The sequence below is a fragment of the Leucoraja erinacea genome, chromosome 15 (genome assembly GCF_028641065.1).
Source record: "Leucoraja erinacea ecotype New England chromosome 15, Leri_hhj_1, whole genome shotgun sequence".
NCBI classification, from domain to species: domain Eukaryota; kingdom Metazoa; phylum Chordata; class Chondrichthyes; order Rajiformes; family Rajidae; genus Leucoraja; species Leucoraja erinaceus.
In genome coordinates this window covers 22,367,871-22,385,033 of record NC_073391.1, presented here as the reverse complement: position 1 = coordinate 22,385,033, position 17,163 = coordinate 22,367,871, and the positions used below count along the sequence as shown (strand labels likewise).

Below are 17,163 nucleotides of genomic sequence, written 5' to 3'. Positions count from 1 at the left end.
GGCCGTGGGTGGCAGCGTACTCTCGGAAATCACAGCACAGAAAGCCAAAACCGGTCAAGAACAGACTTTTAGTAATATAGATAAGGGGAACCCCTTTCCAGTGGCAAAAGGGTCAGTAACTAGCAGGCACCACAAGGCAATTAGAACCAGAGGCAGCATTGAGGTAAAAAAAAGTACACATGTCCTGCCTGATATGGTAATGGAAAAGGTCATGGGTCCTGTCACGGGGGTGTGGGGGGTGTGGAGTGAGCTTGTGTTTTGTAGCTTTGAATATAAATTTTCCCTCAAAATCCATTGGATGTGGAGTCTACTTGTAATTTAATTTATTTAAAGTTCTACTACCTTAATATCCAAACTGGTTGTTTGTTATCACTAAAGCGAGGATAAGATTAACAACAAATGGAAAATTTACCCAGGAGACTAAAGGCAAAAAAAATTACTCTGATTAATACAATGAAATTGGTACAAAAAGAAGTATGTTACTACTTGTCCATTAGCACACAACTTCTATTGGTGCTTTAATATAAAAATGGGTTTAAAAAAAAAGATAATTTTGATTAGCAACTTTTGAAAAGAAAAGCTGATAAGCTGACCTTATTCACTTTGGTATTAATGGCAGAAATTGTACGATTCAACCACTAGCAGCTCAGCATCAGTTATCTTTGATTTGTTTTTGTGCACAGGTGAACAGTTTGCAAAAAGAACAACAACTACGACAAGAGGATATGAAAACTTTGCAGAATGAAGTGATCACTGAACAAAAGGACGTGAGTAGGCTGACTTTACAAGTGGAGGAGCTTAAAGATGAGCTCGCCACACACAGAAACGAAAAAAAGCAACTAACATTAAGGACCTCACAAAACAGCTTCAACAAGGTGCGTGGGAACTATTCTGACAATACAATATCTGGTTACAAATATTAGTGATTGTAAAATGTGTTGGTTTTGTATAATTACTATGACCTTCACCATGCATATTGAATTTTTTAGAGATAGATTTATCGCAATTATTTTTGACTGCACTGAAGGCAATAAGTGCATGTTTTAACTGTTTAAAAAATAATAATTCAGGAAGAAAACAGATTGTCACGCTGTTAATGTACTTTGAGATCAAGACAAGAACTGTAATATTGACACCTTGTGTGGATTTTTTCCAGTACGCCGACGATTGGAACAAATGGAAAATGGAAATTGTGATAGCAAAGAGGCGAGCAGCATGGGAAGTCGTTCAAGTTCATCAGGTAAACAAAAAAGTAAATACCTCATTACCTCAATTTAAACGACAAAATAGTTATTTATAGAAATATAGTAATGCAATATTTCTAACCGGTGCCAGTTTAGATTATTACTATTGTCATGTGTACCAAGGTACAGTGAAAAGCTATTTTATTGCATGCTCTCCAGTGAGTGGAAAGACAACACATGATTACAATCAAGCTGTCCTGTGTACAGACACAGGATAAAGGGAATAACGTTTGTGCAAGATAAAGTCCAGTAAAGTCCAATTAATGATAGCCTGAGGGTCTACAATGAGGTAGATGGTAGGTCAGGACCGCTCTCTAGTTGGTGATAGGATGGTTTAGTTGATTGGTAACAACTGGGAAGTAACTGTCCCTGAATCTGGAGATATGTGTTTTCATACTTCTGTACTCCGGGGTGAGACACGTCATTGATTATGGTAGGGGCCTTGCCGAGGCAGCGTTAAGTGTAGATGCGTAAAGTGTAGTTGATGGAAGGGAGGTTAGTTTATGCGATGGTCTGGGCTAAGTCCATAACTCTACAATTTCTTGCGGCCTTGGATGAAGCTGTTCCCAAATCATGCTGTGATGCATTCTGATAAATTGCTTTCTGCGGCGCATCTGTAGAAGTTGGTGAAAGATGTTGGGAACGTGCCAAACTTCTTAAGCCTTCTTAGGAAGTAGTGACATTGATGTGCTTCCTTGGCTATTACTTCGATTTGGCTGGTCCAGGATAAGTTGCTGGTGATATTTACTCTTTAAAAAATCGAAGCTTTCAATCAATTCTCCTTCATCGCGGTCAATGCTGATAGTATGGAGCAGCTGGGCTTGTACACTCTGGAGTTTAGAAGGATGAGAGGGAATCTTATTGAAACATATAAGATTGTTAAGGGTTTGGACATGCTAGAGGCTGGAAACATGTTCCTGATGTTGGTGGAGTCCAGAACCAGGGACCACAATTTAAGAATAAGGGGTAAGCCATTTAGAACGGAGACGAGGAAATACTTTTTCTCACAGAGAGTTGTGAGTCTGTGGAATTCTCTGCCTCAGAGGGCGGTGGAGGCCAGTTCTCTGGATACTTTCAAGAGAGAGCTCCTAAAGATAGCGGAGTCGGGGGATATGGGGAGAAGGCAGGAACGGGGTACTGATTGGGGATGATCAGCCATGATCGCATTGAATGGTGATGCTGGCTCGAAGGGCCAAATGGCCTACTCCTGCACGTATTGTCTAATGTATACCAGGGTATGCGTACTGTCTCGCTTCCTGAAGTCAATCACAAACTCCTTTGTCTTGCTGACATTGAGGGAAAGGTTGTTGTCTGGCACCAGGTTACAAGGTTCTCGAACTCCTTCCTCTACTCTGTCACGTCATTATTTGGCCCACAATTGATACATGGCCCACAATTGTGGTGTCCTCTGAGAATTTGTAAATTGAGTTGGATTGGTATTTGACTGCACAGTTGTGAGTGTATAAGGAGTAAAGAAGAGGGCTGGGAACGCATCCCTGCAGGGCACCAGTGTTGAGGATTTTTGTAGAGGATGATTTGTCACCTATCCTCACTGATTGTGGTCTGTTGGTCAGGAAGTCGAGGATCCAGTTGCAGAAGTGAGTGCTGATTTCAAGTTCCCTGAGTTTTGGATGTGGGTGTTTCCGTAAATAAGGGTACCAACCTGAAGTCTGAAGAAGGGTTTCAGTCTGAAGAAGGGTTTCAGTCTGAAGAAGGGTTTCAGTCTGAAGAAGGGTTTCGGCACAAAACGTTGCCTATTTCCTTCGCTCCGTAGATGCTGCTGCACCTACTGAGTTTCTCCAGCATTTTTGTGTACCTTCGATTTTCCAGCATCTGCAGTTCCTTCTTAAATACCAACCTGTGACATGGGTGGCCAAGTATGAAAGTTATTAAATCATAAAAGACATACCAGGGCATTAAAAATGGGCCTAGCTATGATCCCTTTGAGCTTATTTGTGATCAAAATTGATCAAAATGTAACACTTTCAAAATTTGAGGGGAAAAAATTATTTATAAGATATGGGACACTTACTGATTTCTAAGCTCCCTGACAAAATGTCAGCAACTAACCCACGACATGGTCATTATAATCGCGTTGTTTGAATTTTAAAAAATAATCACGATTAATGCAAAAAAACCCATAATAGCATTGATAACGTTAGACAATGGGAGGGACAACAGAATGAGACATCGCTAAAATACGTAAGCATACTAGATTTTTATTTCATGATTTTAAATTTTATTCATTATTAAGTATTTCAATGGAAAATCTAAACACAAAACATAAACAATAAAAAGAGAAACAATAATTATTAAAAACAGTTTGCTTTTAATTCCCACATTTCACATGTGACCAAATGGACACTGTTACTCAAGTTCAACTTCAGAAACTTGGGGCATCAGAAAACCATCTTATCGGGTGATAAATGATAAAACTCATAAGCATAATCAGAATTTGGCTTATAGTTATTAAATTGCAAAATTAATGTAATCTTTCTGGTATAAATTAGCCTAAGGATTTGATGAAATCCTGCTTGAAAAAGTCACAAAAATAGGCAAGAAAACATAGGGACATATCTGATATTTTTCTTTGTAAAAAGCGATTTATGTATTTTTGCTTCATCTCAATATTTTGGCTATACACCATGATCTATACTATATAAAATACAGGATATGAAACAATGGATATATTAAATTAAAAAACAGGAAAATAACCTGGAAGTTTGGAGACCTTCAGTTTCACTATTTACGGAAACACCCATATGTGATAACTGTAATCTGACTATTGTACGATTGGGTTCTGAAAATAAAGAGACATCATAATTGCAAGTGACTGCCTTCATTTGACTGGCATATCATTTGAAACACTTCAATTGAAGTAAGATTGCACATGTGTGTTTCATACAATCTTCCTGTGAAATATTTAGCCTAGTCTCTTCTTTCCAGCTTTTTTCTAATCTTTAAGAAATGTAATTCCGTTTTTTGGTCAGTAGTGGGTGAGATGTCAGTGTGAGGCTCCAAATGCCGTCTAAATTGGGTCACAGCAACATCCATAGACTGGCGATTTATGCATCATGACTAGATACATCTCAAGCTAAGCCGTTTTAGTACGGTTTCTAGAAAGGAAAAAAGTGTCCAGAAAGTCTGCCAAATGAATATTGTAGTCACAGGACAATCAGAAACATGCTATTTTGTAATAAAAGCAAAAATGCTGAAAACACTCAGTAAGTCAAGAGAGAAACAGAGTCAACATTCCAGGTTTCAATCTCTTCGTCACTTGGTATTCCACGAGGGTATATCTGCTGATTTCCTCAAAGCCTTTTTGCCATCTATAAATTGTAACTATGATGCAATATTTTTCGATTACCAAATAGCAACTCCAGGAAGCACTTAATGCATTCCCAGTAAAGCATTACTGTCAGTAAGTTATGACAACTATCCATACCATATCCACTGTAGCAATTCCTCAAGATGACTTTGATAACATCTCCCAAAATATGACATCTGAAAGGAATAAGTGCATCTTTTATCTAACTACTCTTTTAAATTCACATCACTCTGACTTAGATGTACCTTGCCTTACCTTTAAATAATCCAAATTACAGTAAAACTCCAATAATCTGGTAGTGCTGGACTAGCAAATTTTCCAAACTATTAGATATTACTCCTATTAATACCCCACTTTGAATTCATTTTTTTTAGATGTTACACAGAAGTATAATAAATTGCCCAGTGAACCTGGTGAGTTTAAAAAGAACATAGGACGCAGAGTCCGGTGAGTTCAAAGGGAACGCGAGAAATAGTATGCTGATCGATTGGGATATCAGAACAATTGGATACCGGATTATTGGAGTTTTACTGTACTCTCCTTGCGTAACAGCAATTTGGGAGTCACCTCGTTATATATTTATAGGAATTCATGATGACTCACCAACTTCTTGATAATCGGAGAAAAGCAATTAAAAAAAAAATCAGCCCTTCCAGAAATACACATGCACCATAAATAAAAATAATCAAGTTAAGGTAATCAGCATGAGCAGATGTAGCATATAGAGGGAATGAAAACACATTTGATAACTGTGGAAGTGTGGTACAGATAGGCGTATATCTGTGTGTCCCTGTCGCAGATTCGAGGAAGACTGAGCCTCTGGGGTAAACCTGAGAACACCGATGCCACTGTGTGGTAAAGACTGGGCTGCTGAGAAGATGCCCTAGAAGCCAGCACCACTACCGAGGCTAAGACTGAGTGGCTGGGGCAAGCCGGAGACACCAGTGACTCTTGTTGCCTACAAACAATGAGGGACTGTGCCCACGCACACTCACTCGCTCACACTTTCTCTCTCGCACATACACAGAGGCAAAGACTGAGCCACCAGGATAATCCTAAAACTGCCAGCGCTGCTTCTTCAAGCCCAAAGCTGAGCGGCCAGGATAAACCTGAGACCGCCACTACCTCCATTCAAGGGTAAACTGCAGGGAGAAGCCTGACATCGCCACGCCTCCTGCTCAAAGACCAGGACTGTGTTGCCGGGCAAGCCTGAAATCACTAGCATTACCGCACATGCGCCCTGACGGCAAGGGACAGCGTCACCATGCAGTCCTGGACTTTTTTACCACTGTAAATAAAATATATCTTGAGTTCACCCTATGGCGAGTGTCGGTCTGGTCACTGACGAACTTGGCAACTTATTCACATGACAACTTAGGCCTCGCCTTATCAGAGATATTACAGTTGTCCAATACACCCCTCCTACCACCTTCTCTGGAACTTTAACTTGCTTTCTCTTTCTCTTGGTTCTGATGAAGGGTTTTTGACTGAAAATATTTACTATATTTCTTTCCACAGTTACCTGACCTGCGTAATGTTTCCAGCATTTTTTTTTAAATTCATCTCCACTGTTAATTGTTCCAAAGAATCTGTTTATGAATGTTGATAATGACAATTATCCTCTACATGCCAAGTTTCCCCCAATCCCAGCTCAGGGGATCTTGAATTTTGAATTGCCCTTTATAAAATGATGGTGAGCCATTGCCCTGAACTACTGCAGTCCTTCCGGTAAAGGTACACCAATAATGCTTTTGGAAATGGAGTTTGAAGATGTAGACTCAGTGATGATAAAGATACCTGATTTGGAGAAGATTTTGCAGGTGATGGGGTAGATGGGATTAGGGTTAGGTGAAATTAACTCTGATAGATAATATCATTCTGTTTAATGTGTCCATGTGAATTGCTTTCTTCTTAAACTCCAAAAACTTCTCTGTATTCCATTCTAGGTTCTCTAGATGCTCGATGCAATAAAGAGGAGAGGTCTCCAGAGAATACTGGCCGTTCCGTGCAAGCAGATAATTTTCCAGAAGTGGACAAGACCATATTAATAGAACGTATTGTTCGCCTACAGAAAGCTCATGCACGTAAGAATGAAAAAATTGAATTCATGGAGGATCATATCAAACAGTTAGTGGAGGAAATACGAAAGAAAACTCGGTGAGTTCATAATAGAATCATTGAAGCCTTTGTTTTTTCATCTATTTTACCTAAAATACGAGGTCAAATTAAGAAGTTTTCACTTTGGAAATTATTCCCGATGGCTAATAAGGGTCTATGAAAAGTAGTTTAATTTTGTCAGGTCTCCATTTTTTTGACCGCTGTGGAAATCGTCGGATTCTTTAATCTTGGTTTTCCTTTTATTATAATTTGTCTCGTCTACTGCTTCCCTTTTTCAATTTCTTTTTTTTTTTTTTGAAATATTGTTGTTTTCTGTTTTGTCAAATTGAGTTACATTGAAATTGACTTCAAATAATTTAGAAACCAGGAACTACAGATGCCGATTTACAAAAAAGGCATAAAGTGCTGGAGTGGGTCAGGCAGTTCTCTGGTGAACATTGTCAGGTGACATTTTGTGTTGTGACCCTTCAGACAAAATCATTTAACCATTAAGTACTCCATACTTAGGAATTTTCAGGTCACAATCAACCAAATGATGAATCAGAGATGAGGATACTGATTGAAGAATTTAATTGTCCTATCTTGGACATATGACAATAAAACACTCTTGATGTATCAAATGCGGAGGAAACATCCAGGAGCTAATATGCATCAGGGTTACAATCACAGAAGGTTAATGTTTCAGGCTAATAACCTCTGGACCTCTCAATATACACGCTGTTCGGCTTGCTTAGTATTTACAGCCTTTTTTAAAAATTCAGATTTCTAGCAGATGCTATATTTTTTAATTACAGTTAACGAGCAACTTTTTTATAACTATTCATTTAAGAAATACTCTAAAGATGAGAGAATAAAATGATACATGACTTAGAACGGTGCGAGAATTAGAATTTTTGCAAAGACTGAAAGCATTTCCAAGGATGGGTTGGACGAAAGTGTCTACTTTCATGATGAAATGTTGGTGCTGTTTGGTACATATTTGCAAAAAAAGTTAACGTCACTCTCTGTTGTAATCCATAATTTGATACAAAGTGGATAGAAAGTTGCTGTGTCTTAACATGATCATTATACATCCTGACCAACATTTTGTTTTCTTTTAAAAATGAATACATTTGTATGAGGTTGTGTGTGTTTTCAGAAGACAAATGCTTTGGTTTCCTGTCAACATTTTTAAATTGCATGGCTGTTATGAAATAGAAATGGAATGTTATGCAGAACCCATAGCATTTTCTTCATATATGTCAGACATAAATTAGCATTTAGAGTAATAGTGTCATACAATACGGAAACAGGCCATTTGGCCCAACATGGGTATGCTGGCCAAGATGCCACGTCTACACTAGTCCCACCTGCTTGCATTAGGCCCATATCCCTCTAAATCCATGTATCTGTCCAAATGTCTTAAAATGTTGTTATAATACCTGTCTCAACTACCTCCCCTGGAAGCTAAGATTTGTTCAGTTTTGTTTCATGTTTATTCAGTCTTACGTTAAATTCATGAAGGTTGAAATAAGAGTGACAAAGCGGGCACTCCTTAAAAATTTACAATTTTAGTATGTGTAATAGACTCACTAAAAAAAAAGATTGCTCTGGTTAATTTCAAAGATAAATGGAGTTTGGTATATGACAGATAGAAATAAATTTGTTCAGAACACCATTAAAATTCTAATTAAAGTCATTAAGTCACTCCTCTAATGGAGCGTTTTGCTGTTCTGCATCATAAATGACACATCTGAAACAAAAAGATAATTTAAAGCTTGCGGTTGCTTTCATGTTTCAATAGATTATCCAAAGACTCCACAAACTAGCATCCATACAGGGTGCTTTTCGGTGCAATACATTACCAGCAGTTTGAATCATCAAAGAATTATAATCATCTTTAATGTTTAATGACCAACATGTATTTTAAGTAAATGTACATACAACAACAGTAAACCATTCAGTCCCCAGGACATGTTCTGTCTTGCATCAAGTCGCACTTGGCCTATCTTGCCTGTCTTTTCTATTTTCCAGGATACTCTTATCTAATAAGCCCATGATCTTGAAAATTTGAAACATCTTATAATCCAACGCTTGCTGAGAGGAGAGATTCAGCCTTTGGTGTGACACAATGTATACGAACTTCATTCCCACCTTGAAATCTTTAATTTTAAATGATTCATCCTTTTTTCAAATTCCCTCTTCAGAAGGAATTGTTTCCTTCTGACTCGCCTATTGAGTCTGTTTATCAATTTGAAGACGTCATTTTGATAACCTCTCAACCCTCTCACCTTGTAGACATCACCAGATTTCCTGAACCATATCATAATTTAACCCTTTGAAAAGGCTGGGAAAGTTGTGTTCTGTTTGCAGTGAATCTTGACAAAGATGTACTGTGAGTTCTTATCCCTACTTAGAAACAAGCTGTGAGTTTAGCTAGTGGAAAAACAAGATAAAGACAGACTTGCGGACTGCACTGAGGAAATGGCTTGTCACTGAATCAATACAGTTCAGTCTGACCCCAGAATAGATGGTGTATAACAGTGTTAACCATGATTTAAATAAATTCCAGTGAACGTTAAAGAAATATGTTCAATCACATTGATTTGATCAGTACGAGAACACGCAAGCTTCTATTGAAAATGCAAATCAAGATGGATGTATTATGTAACGAAGAAAGTGATTCTGACACGAAAGATTGTGCCACTTGAATCCATCAGTGGAATTCTGACCATTGAGGAAACCTAATATGAAGCTTTTTAGTAATACGTTATGATCATTGAGAATGCTAATATGTAGCTATTAAGTAATAAGTTGAATAGACGTTACCTCTACAGAAATCAGGTGATTGGCTTAGCGTGAATTGCCATGATTGAATAGGAAAGGGAAACACAAGACATGGTAAATGCTAACATCATTTCATTATACTAGATAGGATTAGTAAATACTAGATAAGAGAACTTGTCGTCTTGGTTTGGCTGGCAATACATTGGCATGGGTCATTGTTTTAAGATTGCAAGCAGTTGTTAGATGTGTTTGTCAAAGTCACTGCAGCTTCCATAAATTAGCTTGTGACGATATAATACTGAGGACCTGCAAATGCCAAGCGCAGGGCAAATGTCTAGATGAAGTGATTATAGATCTTACGAAGGCTTTTAACATGTTCAGTTTAGTGTCCATGTAATTGCCAAAGTGTGCTAGGTGTCCTTGAGTCCCCTCTGTCTGACATTAGCCCTTCTTTTGTCACATGAATGCTACAATCCAACAAAGAGCTACTTATTTGACAACTTTGAAATCTGTTGTGTTCATCTTGCGTGGCATTTTCTTTTCTCTTACATTGTTTTGCTTTCTCGTCTAATGTTGACAGTAATATTGATGCATGATCAGATGGAAAGCTCATGTTGAAGAGCAATTAGAGCTCATCACACATAAAGAAGCAGATCAAACAATATTGCAATAGATTTTACTGACATGATGAATTTGAACTAGCCATCAATTATAAAACAGGCAGTGTGTAGGAAGGAACTGCAGATGCTGGTTTAATCCAAAGATACACAAAATGCTGGAGTAACTCAGCGGGTCAGGCAGCATCTCTGGAGAGAAGGAATGGGTGACTTTTTGGGTCGAGACCCTTCAGACTGAGAGTTAGTGGAAGGGGAGGGGGAGATATAGAGATAAGGAAGTGTGAAAACGAGACATCAAAGGAGGTGGTGAACAAAAATGTAGAATAGATTATTGTTAGCTAGGAGAAGGTAACCACAATGCAAACAGAGATAACAAGTAATTGGGGACAAATCAGACTGGTCGGAGAACTGGGAATAGGGAGGGATGGAGAGAGGGAAAGCAAGGGTAACTTAGTTAGAGAAGTCAATATACCGCTTGGTAGTAAGCTGCCCAAATGAAATATGAGGTGTTGTTCCTCCAATTTGTGCTGGGTCTCACTCTGACAATGGAGAAGGCCCAGGACAGAAAGGTCAATGTGGGAATGAGAGGGGGAGCTAAAGTGTTTTGCAACCAGGAGATCCAGTAACTTTAGGCGGACTGAGCGGAGACATTCAGCGAAGTGATCGCCGAGCCTGCGCTTGTTCTCACTGATATATAGGAGTCAACATCTGGAACAGAACTGGCTATGGTGTTTAACTGAGAGCCTTTTTCCCCTCTATATATAGTTAAATGAAACAAGATCTTTGTACAATATTTCATGCTATTTGCTGGTTTACCCACTAACTTTCTGTGATTTGTTAATCTGTTCATCCCTTCAAGGTTTACATTAGAACTTGTTTGTCCCTTCAGCCCAAACCTAATACAATCATATTATAGTCTTGATTCCTAACAAATTCCTGTAGCTTCAGAATGCTAACCAAATCTGATGTGCCAAAAATATTTCTACGGTTTTAAAGAATTGTATTTGTCAAGACAACAAAAATATTTGTATTGCAGGGCTTACAAATTAATAGTCTAAATGGGGAAATTCAGAAAATGTTTATTTCAAGGATCCTGCAGAAGCAACCAAACATTTAAAGAATATAGCTATCGAAGGGTATATGGAAATAACCATCAAGCTGTAAAATATCGTAAGGTACTTTGAGAAGTAGACAAGGAAGTGGACAAAGACTGTCTAGAACAGGTCATTGATGATTTTCAGAAGACATTTGTGATTATTCTCTTACTGAATATTTAATATTTGCTTTGAAGGCTGAGGGATGGCTTAGCAACACATGACAGCAATTGTGATAAATTTAAAATGTTTTGCCAGAGAAACAATTATAGGAAAGTCAGTGGATGCCCCTTCAAGACCATTGACATGTAGAGGATTCATGGATTATTTGAATATGGTATCCATATTCCTGTATGATGGGTCAAAGCTCTCAGAAAAACTAACAAATAGAATCAAGATTTTGCCAGTTTCAGTGGAAAATGACTAAATATGACATGGTTATGAATATCAGTCTAATACTGAGGGTGGATTGACTCACTAAAACTAATCTTAAAATAAATAAACTAAAAATTGGCCATATTTTAATGAGCATTATAAGGTTATGAGGTTAAACAATTTTTGCAGCATTGAGGAATGTTATGTAAGGGTTGATTGATCTTAAATTATTTTAAAAGTGGTTGGGGCTTAAATGCTTAAATAGTATGAGATTTGCATACCTAAAGCAAATTAGTCGAAGCAATCTTAATCTCATAGGATTGTAGCTATGTGTTTAGACACACAACAGAAATATTTTATTTGAGGTTATCATAGATACTTTAAAGAATTTTGATAGTTATCTGTTGAAATCGGTTTCAGCGTTGTGAAGATGATTGTATTTATAGCCTTGTTCGATTACATTTATTCGGAGAAATTAGGAACGGGTCATAATTTCCATAAAAATTAGAATTGGCAACTGGAGGTGAGTGGGCGCTCTCACCTAAAGAACCATTTGTCGACCGTGGAATAAGCTTTCTGGAACACAAATTTTTGTGGGGTTTGTTAAACCAATTTTACAAAACTGACAATAAACAAAACATTTGTTATCACTTCTGCAAATATTTTCTCTGATGCAGAATCATTCAGACTTATGTTCTGAGAGAAGAATCTGGTGCCTTGTCCTCAGAAGCATCTGATTTCAATAAAGCCCAGGTGAGCAGACGTGGAGGAATCATGGCTTCACTTTACACGTCACATCCAGCGGACAGTGGTCTAACGTTGGAGCTCTTATTGGAAATAAACAGGAAGCTGCAAGCTGTACTGGAAGACACTTTGTTGAAGAATATAACACTTAAGGTACGTCATGGATTGTTTGTTACATGTGGAGGTCTTGTGGCAAAAATGGCAAGCAATTATTCTATTCACATGGGAAGTGAACTACAAAGACACAACAGAGTTTAACTGCATAGCGCTCCATGATGTATTATGCAGAATTGTCATTTTGTTCATTTGTGAGGCTGTCATTTCTGGAATTATATACAATAAATAGCTGAGAAACAGGAAATAAATTGAAAATATTGGCTTCGAATTTGAATAATACAGAAAACTAGATGTTGACCAGTGGTGCAGCTGGTAGAGCTGCTGCCTCACAACTCGTGACGGATTCAATCCTGACCTCCAGTGCTATCCGTCTGGAGATTGCATGTTCTCCATGTGACTTCATGGGCTTCCTGCAGGCACTCTGATTTCTTGTTACATCCTAAAATTTGCAGGTTTATAAAATGCTCCTCGTGTGTAGAATAAAATGATACGGGTAGTATTAGTGTAATAATGGGTGCTTGATGCAGCCAAGCATGCAGCTGGCATGATGGGCCAAAGGCCAGATTCTGTGTTGGATTATTCTGGACTCTATGACTATAATATACATTTATGCAATATAATGAATATTCCAAATAAGTATATGCTGTTGTATGAATATCCAAAGAATTGTATTTTATTTTTTTAAGTGGGCCAGGCATTTGTTGGGGTAAAATATGAAATGAGGTTATTGGGTAGAAGAACATGGTATAGAAAATCATGATTTCTGTGAACATAATGCAGTTACTGAGAGGCATAAGTGTTAGGCCCCAGTAGATAAATGATTTAGGATTGATGAGAGGAAAAGTTGACTGTGAATGGAAGAAACCAGAATATAGTATTTGTTTAAAAAAAAAAAGAAACTGACTCCAATGCTTTAGGGAATCATTGGAAATTGATGTGATAAATCAAAGGGAAGTGAGGTTTACTGCAGAATAGGATATTGAAGGCAGCTGTAGACAAGTTGAAAGCATCAAAACTTGTGAAACATATATTTTGAGTTGAGTCCAGAGGGAAGAAAAAAAATGACAAAGGTTTCATCGAGATGTTCAGCAAAGGATTTTCACGTAGACGTAACAGGGAGACTAAAAGCATTTTATCAGAAGGTATAAATTGGATGTGCTCAATTAAGCAGAGCTCTACCTCAGTTTTGGAATAAATAGTTTGAATTTCTTGCATTTGCATGCTATTGTTAATTCTTGGTTACTGCAAATTTTATAATTGAAAATTGACTTTTATGGAGTCTCATTCCTTACGTTTTCATTCTTGTTGGCCATTTTAAAAAGTAAATTGAATTTGTTCTAACTTTTTGATGTTTTATCTTATTTTCATTCACCCACTCTTACCTGCTCTCTCAGGATCTCCTCTTTCATTCCTTCTCTTTATTTAAGGAGAGAGTTGTTTGTCCAGTTCTCCAGGACCAAGATGTTGAGGGTGCAATGCTAAAATGATTTCCAAACCATAGCAATTTGCGAGGCAAAACCGCACAGAGTTTCGGAAACTATAAGCACGACGACTAATTACAAAGCCAACGAGCTAAACATCAACAGGTCCCCTGGACCTATTGGCCTGCGGCTTAAATGAGATGTGCGGATAAAGTGGATGCATTCATTTTGCCAACCAAGAAGAAGTCATTAGATATGTATTTGGGCTTTCAAAATGCATTTGATAAGGTGTCATTTAAAAGATTATTGCACATAAGAGGGCCTGAGTTGAAGGTAGTATATAGGCATGGAGGAAAGAGTGTCAGGATAGATGGGGCATCTTCAGATTGGCATTTGGTAACTCGAGGGGCGCTATAGAGTTCAATGTTGGGATGAAAAGATCAGCTGTTTAATAATCAGATTTGCTGATAATACAAAATAGGTGGTTAGCAAGTGTAGAGGCTGTGAAGGGCCTGAAAAGAGATTGGAAGGACATATTTCAGAAAAGAGTGTCACCTCTTTCACTTGGAGATGAGGAGAAAGTAATCTCTCGGAGGCTTGTGAATCTTTGGAATTCTTTACCCCAGAGAGCTGTGAAGTTAAATATATTCAACAGAAAGAAACAATCATTTAAACCCATAAATAAATCAAGAGGAGAAAGATTGGGAAGGTATTTTTGCCAAAATAAGATAATTGGGTCCTATTAAATAATAGGTACAGGCTCGAGGACCAGCTAGCCTTCCTCCGATTCTTGCGTTCTAAGATCAGGTTGAGAATGGGGGTAGACAGTTAGGTACGGAATAGCCTGCTCTCCCATATATGGCCATCCACTTATTTTAATTCCATGTTCGTTGACACCTTGACTGACAAAAAATATATTAATCTGTTAAAATGAGATTGGGAAACTGTAGACACATTTCCATATCAAACTACTATTCAGTGGCCATAACAGAGATATGGCTTAAAGGAGAAGATTTGGAATCTAGCATTCCTTTCTACGATGTAAAGGTGACACCGCCACCTTATTATGATGCCGACGCCATAGAAACATAGAAAATAGGTGCCGGAGGAGGCCATTCGGCCCTTTGAGCATCGCCATTCATTGTGATCATGGCTGATCGTCCCCTATCAATAACCCATACCTGCCTTCTCCCCATAATCCTTGACTGCACTAGGCCCCCGAGCTCTATCTAACTCTCTCTTAAATCTATCCAGTGGTTTGGCCTCCACTGCCCTCTGTGGCAGGGAATTCCATAAATTCTCAACTTTCTGGGTGAAAAGTTTTTTCTCACATTCTTAAATGACCTCCCCTTTATTCTAAGACTGGCCCCTGGTCCTGGACTCGCCCAAACATTGGGAACTTTTTTCCTGCATCTAGCTTGTCCAGTCCTTTTATAATTTTATATGTTTCTATAAGATTCCCCCTCATCCTTCTTAAACTCCAGTGAATACAAGCCTAGTCTTTTCAATCTTTCTTCATATGACAGTCCCGCCATCCCAGGGATCAATCTCGTGAACCTACGCTGCACTGCCTCAATCACAAGGATGTCCTTCCTCAAATTGCACACAATACTCCAGATGTGGTCTCACCAGAGCCCTATACAACTGCAGAAGCCATCTGAAAACACTTGAAAAATTCCTTCAACGATGTCTTCGAAGCAGCTTAAATATCAGTTGGGAAGACAGAAGAACCAACTGAATGCTGAATAATGCGAAAACATCTAGCATCGAAGCCTTCGTCATCAAGAACCAACTAAGATGGGTCGGTCGTGTTGTTCGGATGGAAGACGACCGCCTAACAAAGCAAACCTTCTACTCCCAGCTTCTTTAAGGCAAACGGAAAAGAGAGGACAAAAGAAGAGAAAGCCAGTATGAAGAAATGTGTAATCGACATCGCCAATTGGGAAACCAATGCAAGGACAGGAAACTCTGGTGAACCATCATCAAAGAAGGAACAGCAACCTTCAAAGCCAAGAGATGTGCAAAATTAGAAGAAAAGAGAAGAAAACTGAAAGAGAGGCAGCAACAACCAAAGACTGATCTACCATCTGCAATTACCTGTCCTGAATGTCGAAGAACTTACAAAACCAGGATTGGATTCATAAGCATCCATAAAAACAACAGAATATAGACCATCATCGACCTCGAGGAATAGCCATGACGACGACGATTATGATGTAGGGGTGAAATTATGTTCTCGGAAACCATGATTTTCTGTACCATGATATTCTGTTATACAATAGCGTCATCTGCGCATGCATCATGGAGTGATTTGTTTATTCGGTTTAAGTGAGAGTATTAAGAATAAAAATGAGAATAGGTTACATATGTATTTGAATTGTAAAAGAGGAGACAAAAATAGGATCTGCATAAGGACTTGCTAGGCAGAAGGGATGCCCTGGGTCTGAATCAGCACAATATTTATTTGCTATTGTAGAAGATTCTATTACATTGTATCAGTAAAGGAGGAAGTGGTACTGATATTAGATTTGATTAAAATGAAATGGAGGTAATTGAAAGTTTGGCATTACTCGTTTTTTTAAAAAGTCACTCAGCTGAGGGGTGGGGTCAAGGAAAGAGCGTTCACGTCGCAGCCCTGTTTCCACCAATCTTTCCACCACCATGCACAAGAAGCGACAAGACAGACACCATTGTATGCAGATGCCGAGAAGTGTGTTCAGCTCTGGCTGAATAACTTCTAATACTTCCCCCAATGCAATATTCCATCTCTCCACCATTTGCAATATTGGTGGCCAGTGGGGGAGGGCTTTCTGGAGTGCTAGTATGGGTGTTGTGGGCCGAAGGGACTGGTTACCAGAGGGCTAATATGGACATCATGGCCCAAATGGATTATTAGGCTGGCAGCTCAGTCACTCAGGCCTGGTGGGCTGGCAGCTCAGTCACTCAGGCCTGGTGGGCTGGCAGCTCAGTCACTCAGGCCTGGTGGGCTGGCAGCTCAGTCACTCAGGCCGGGTGGGCTGGCAGCTCAGTCACACAGGGCTGGTGGGCTGGCAGTTCACTCACGGCTATTCATTGAAATTCCATTTCAAGCAGAGTGCAGACCACCAAATCCAAATGCAATTTCATACTATTTCAAGCAGAGTGCAGGCCACCAAATCCAAATGCAATTTCATACCATTTCATGCAGAGTGCAGGCCACTAAATCCAAATGCAATTTCACACCATTTCAAGTAGAGTGCTGGATACCAAATTCAAATGCAATTTCATACCATTTGGGCTTTATGCTCCTGGCCCCCCTGAAGGGGCGTTACCTTCATCGTGGTGATTGACAGGCGAGAG

General features: G+C 38.8%; 1 protein-coding gene across 1 annotated transcript in view; it reads left to right on the top strand.

Annotated features, from left to right (window-relative positions):
• ccdc186 (coiled-coil domain-containing protein 186) overlaps positions 1 to 17,163 on the top strand; it is a 78,933-nt gene that overhangs the window by 43,720 nt on the left and 18,050 nt on the right. Inside the window, 5 exon segments of the mRNA XM_055646899.1 lie at positions 684 to 815; positions 818 to 875; positions 1,157 to 1,240; positions 6,519 to 6,729; positions 12,220 to 12,439. Of these exon segments, the coding sequence (XP_055502874.1) occupies positions 684 to 815; positions 818 to 875; positions 1,157 to 1,240; positions 6,519 to 6,729; positions 12,220 to 12,439 (705 nt within the window).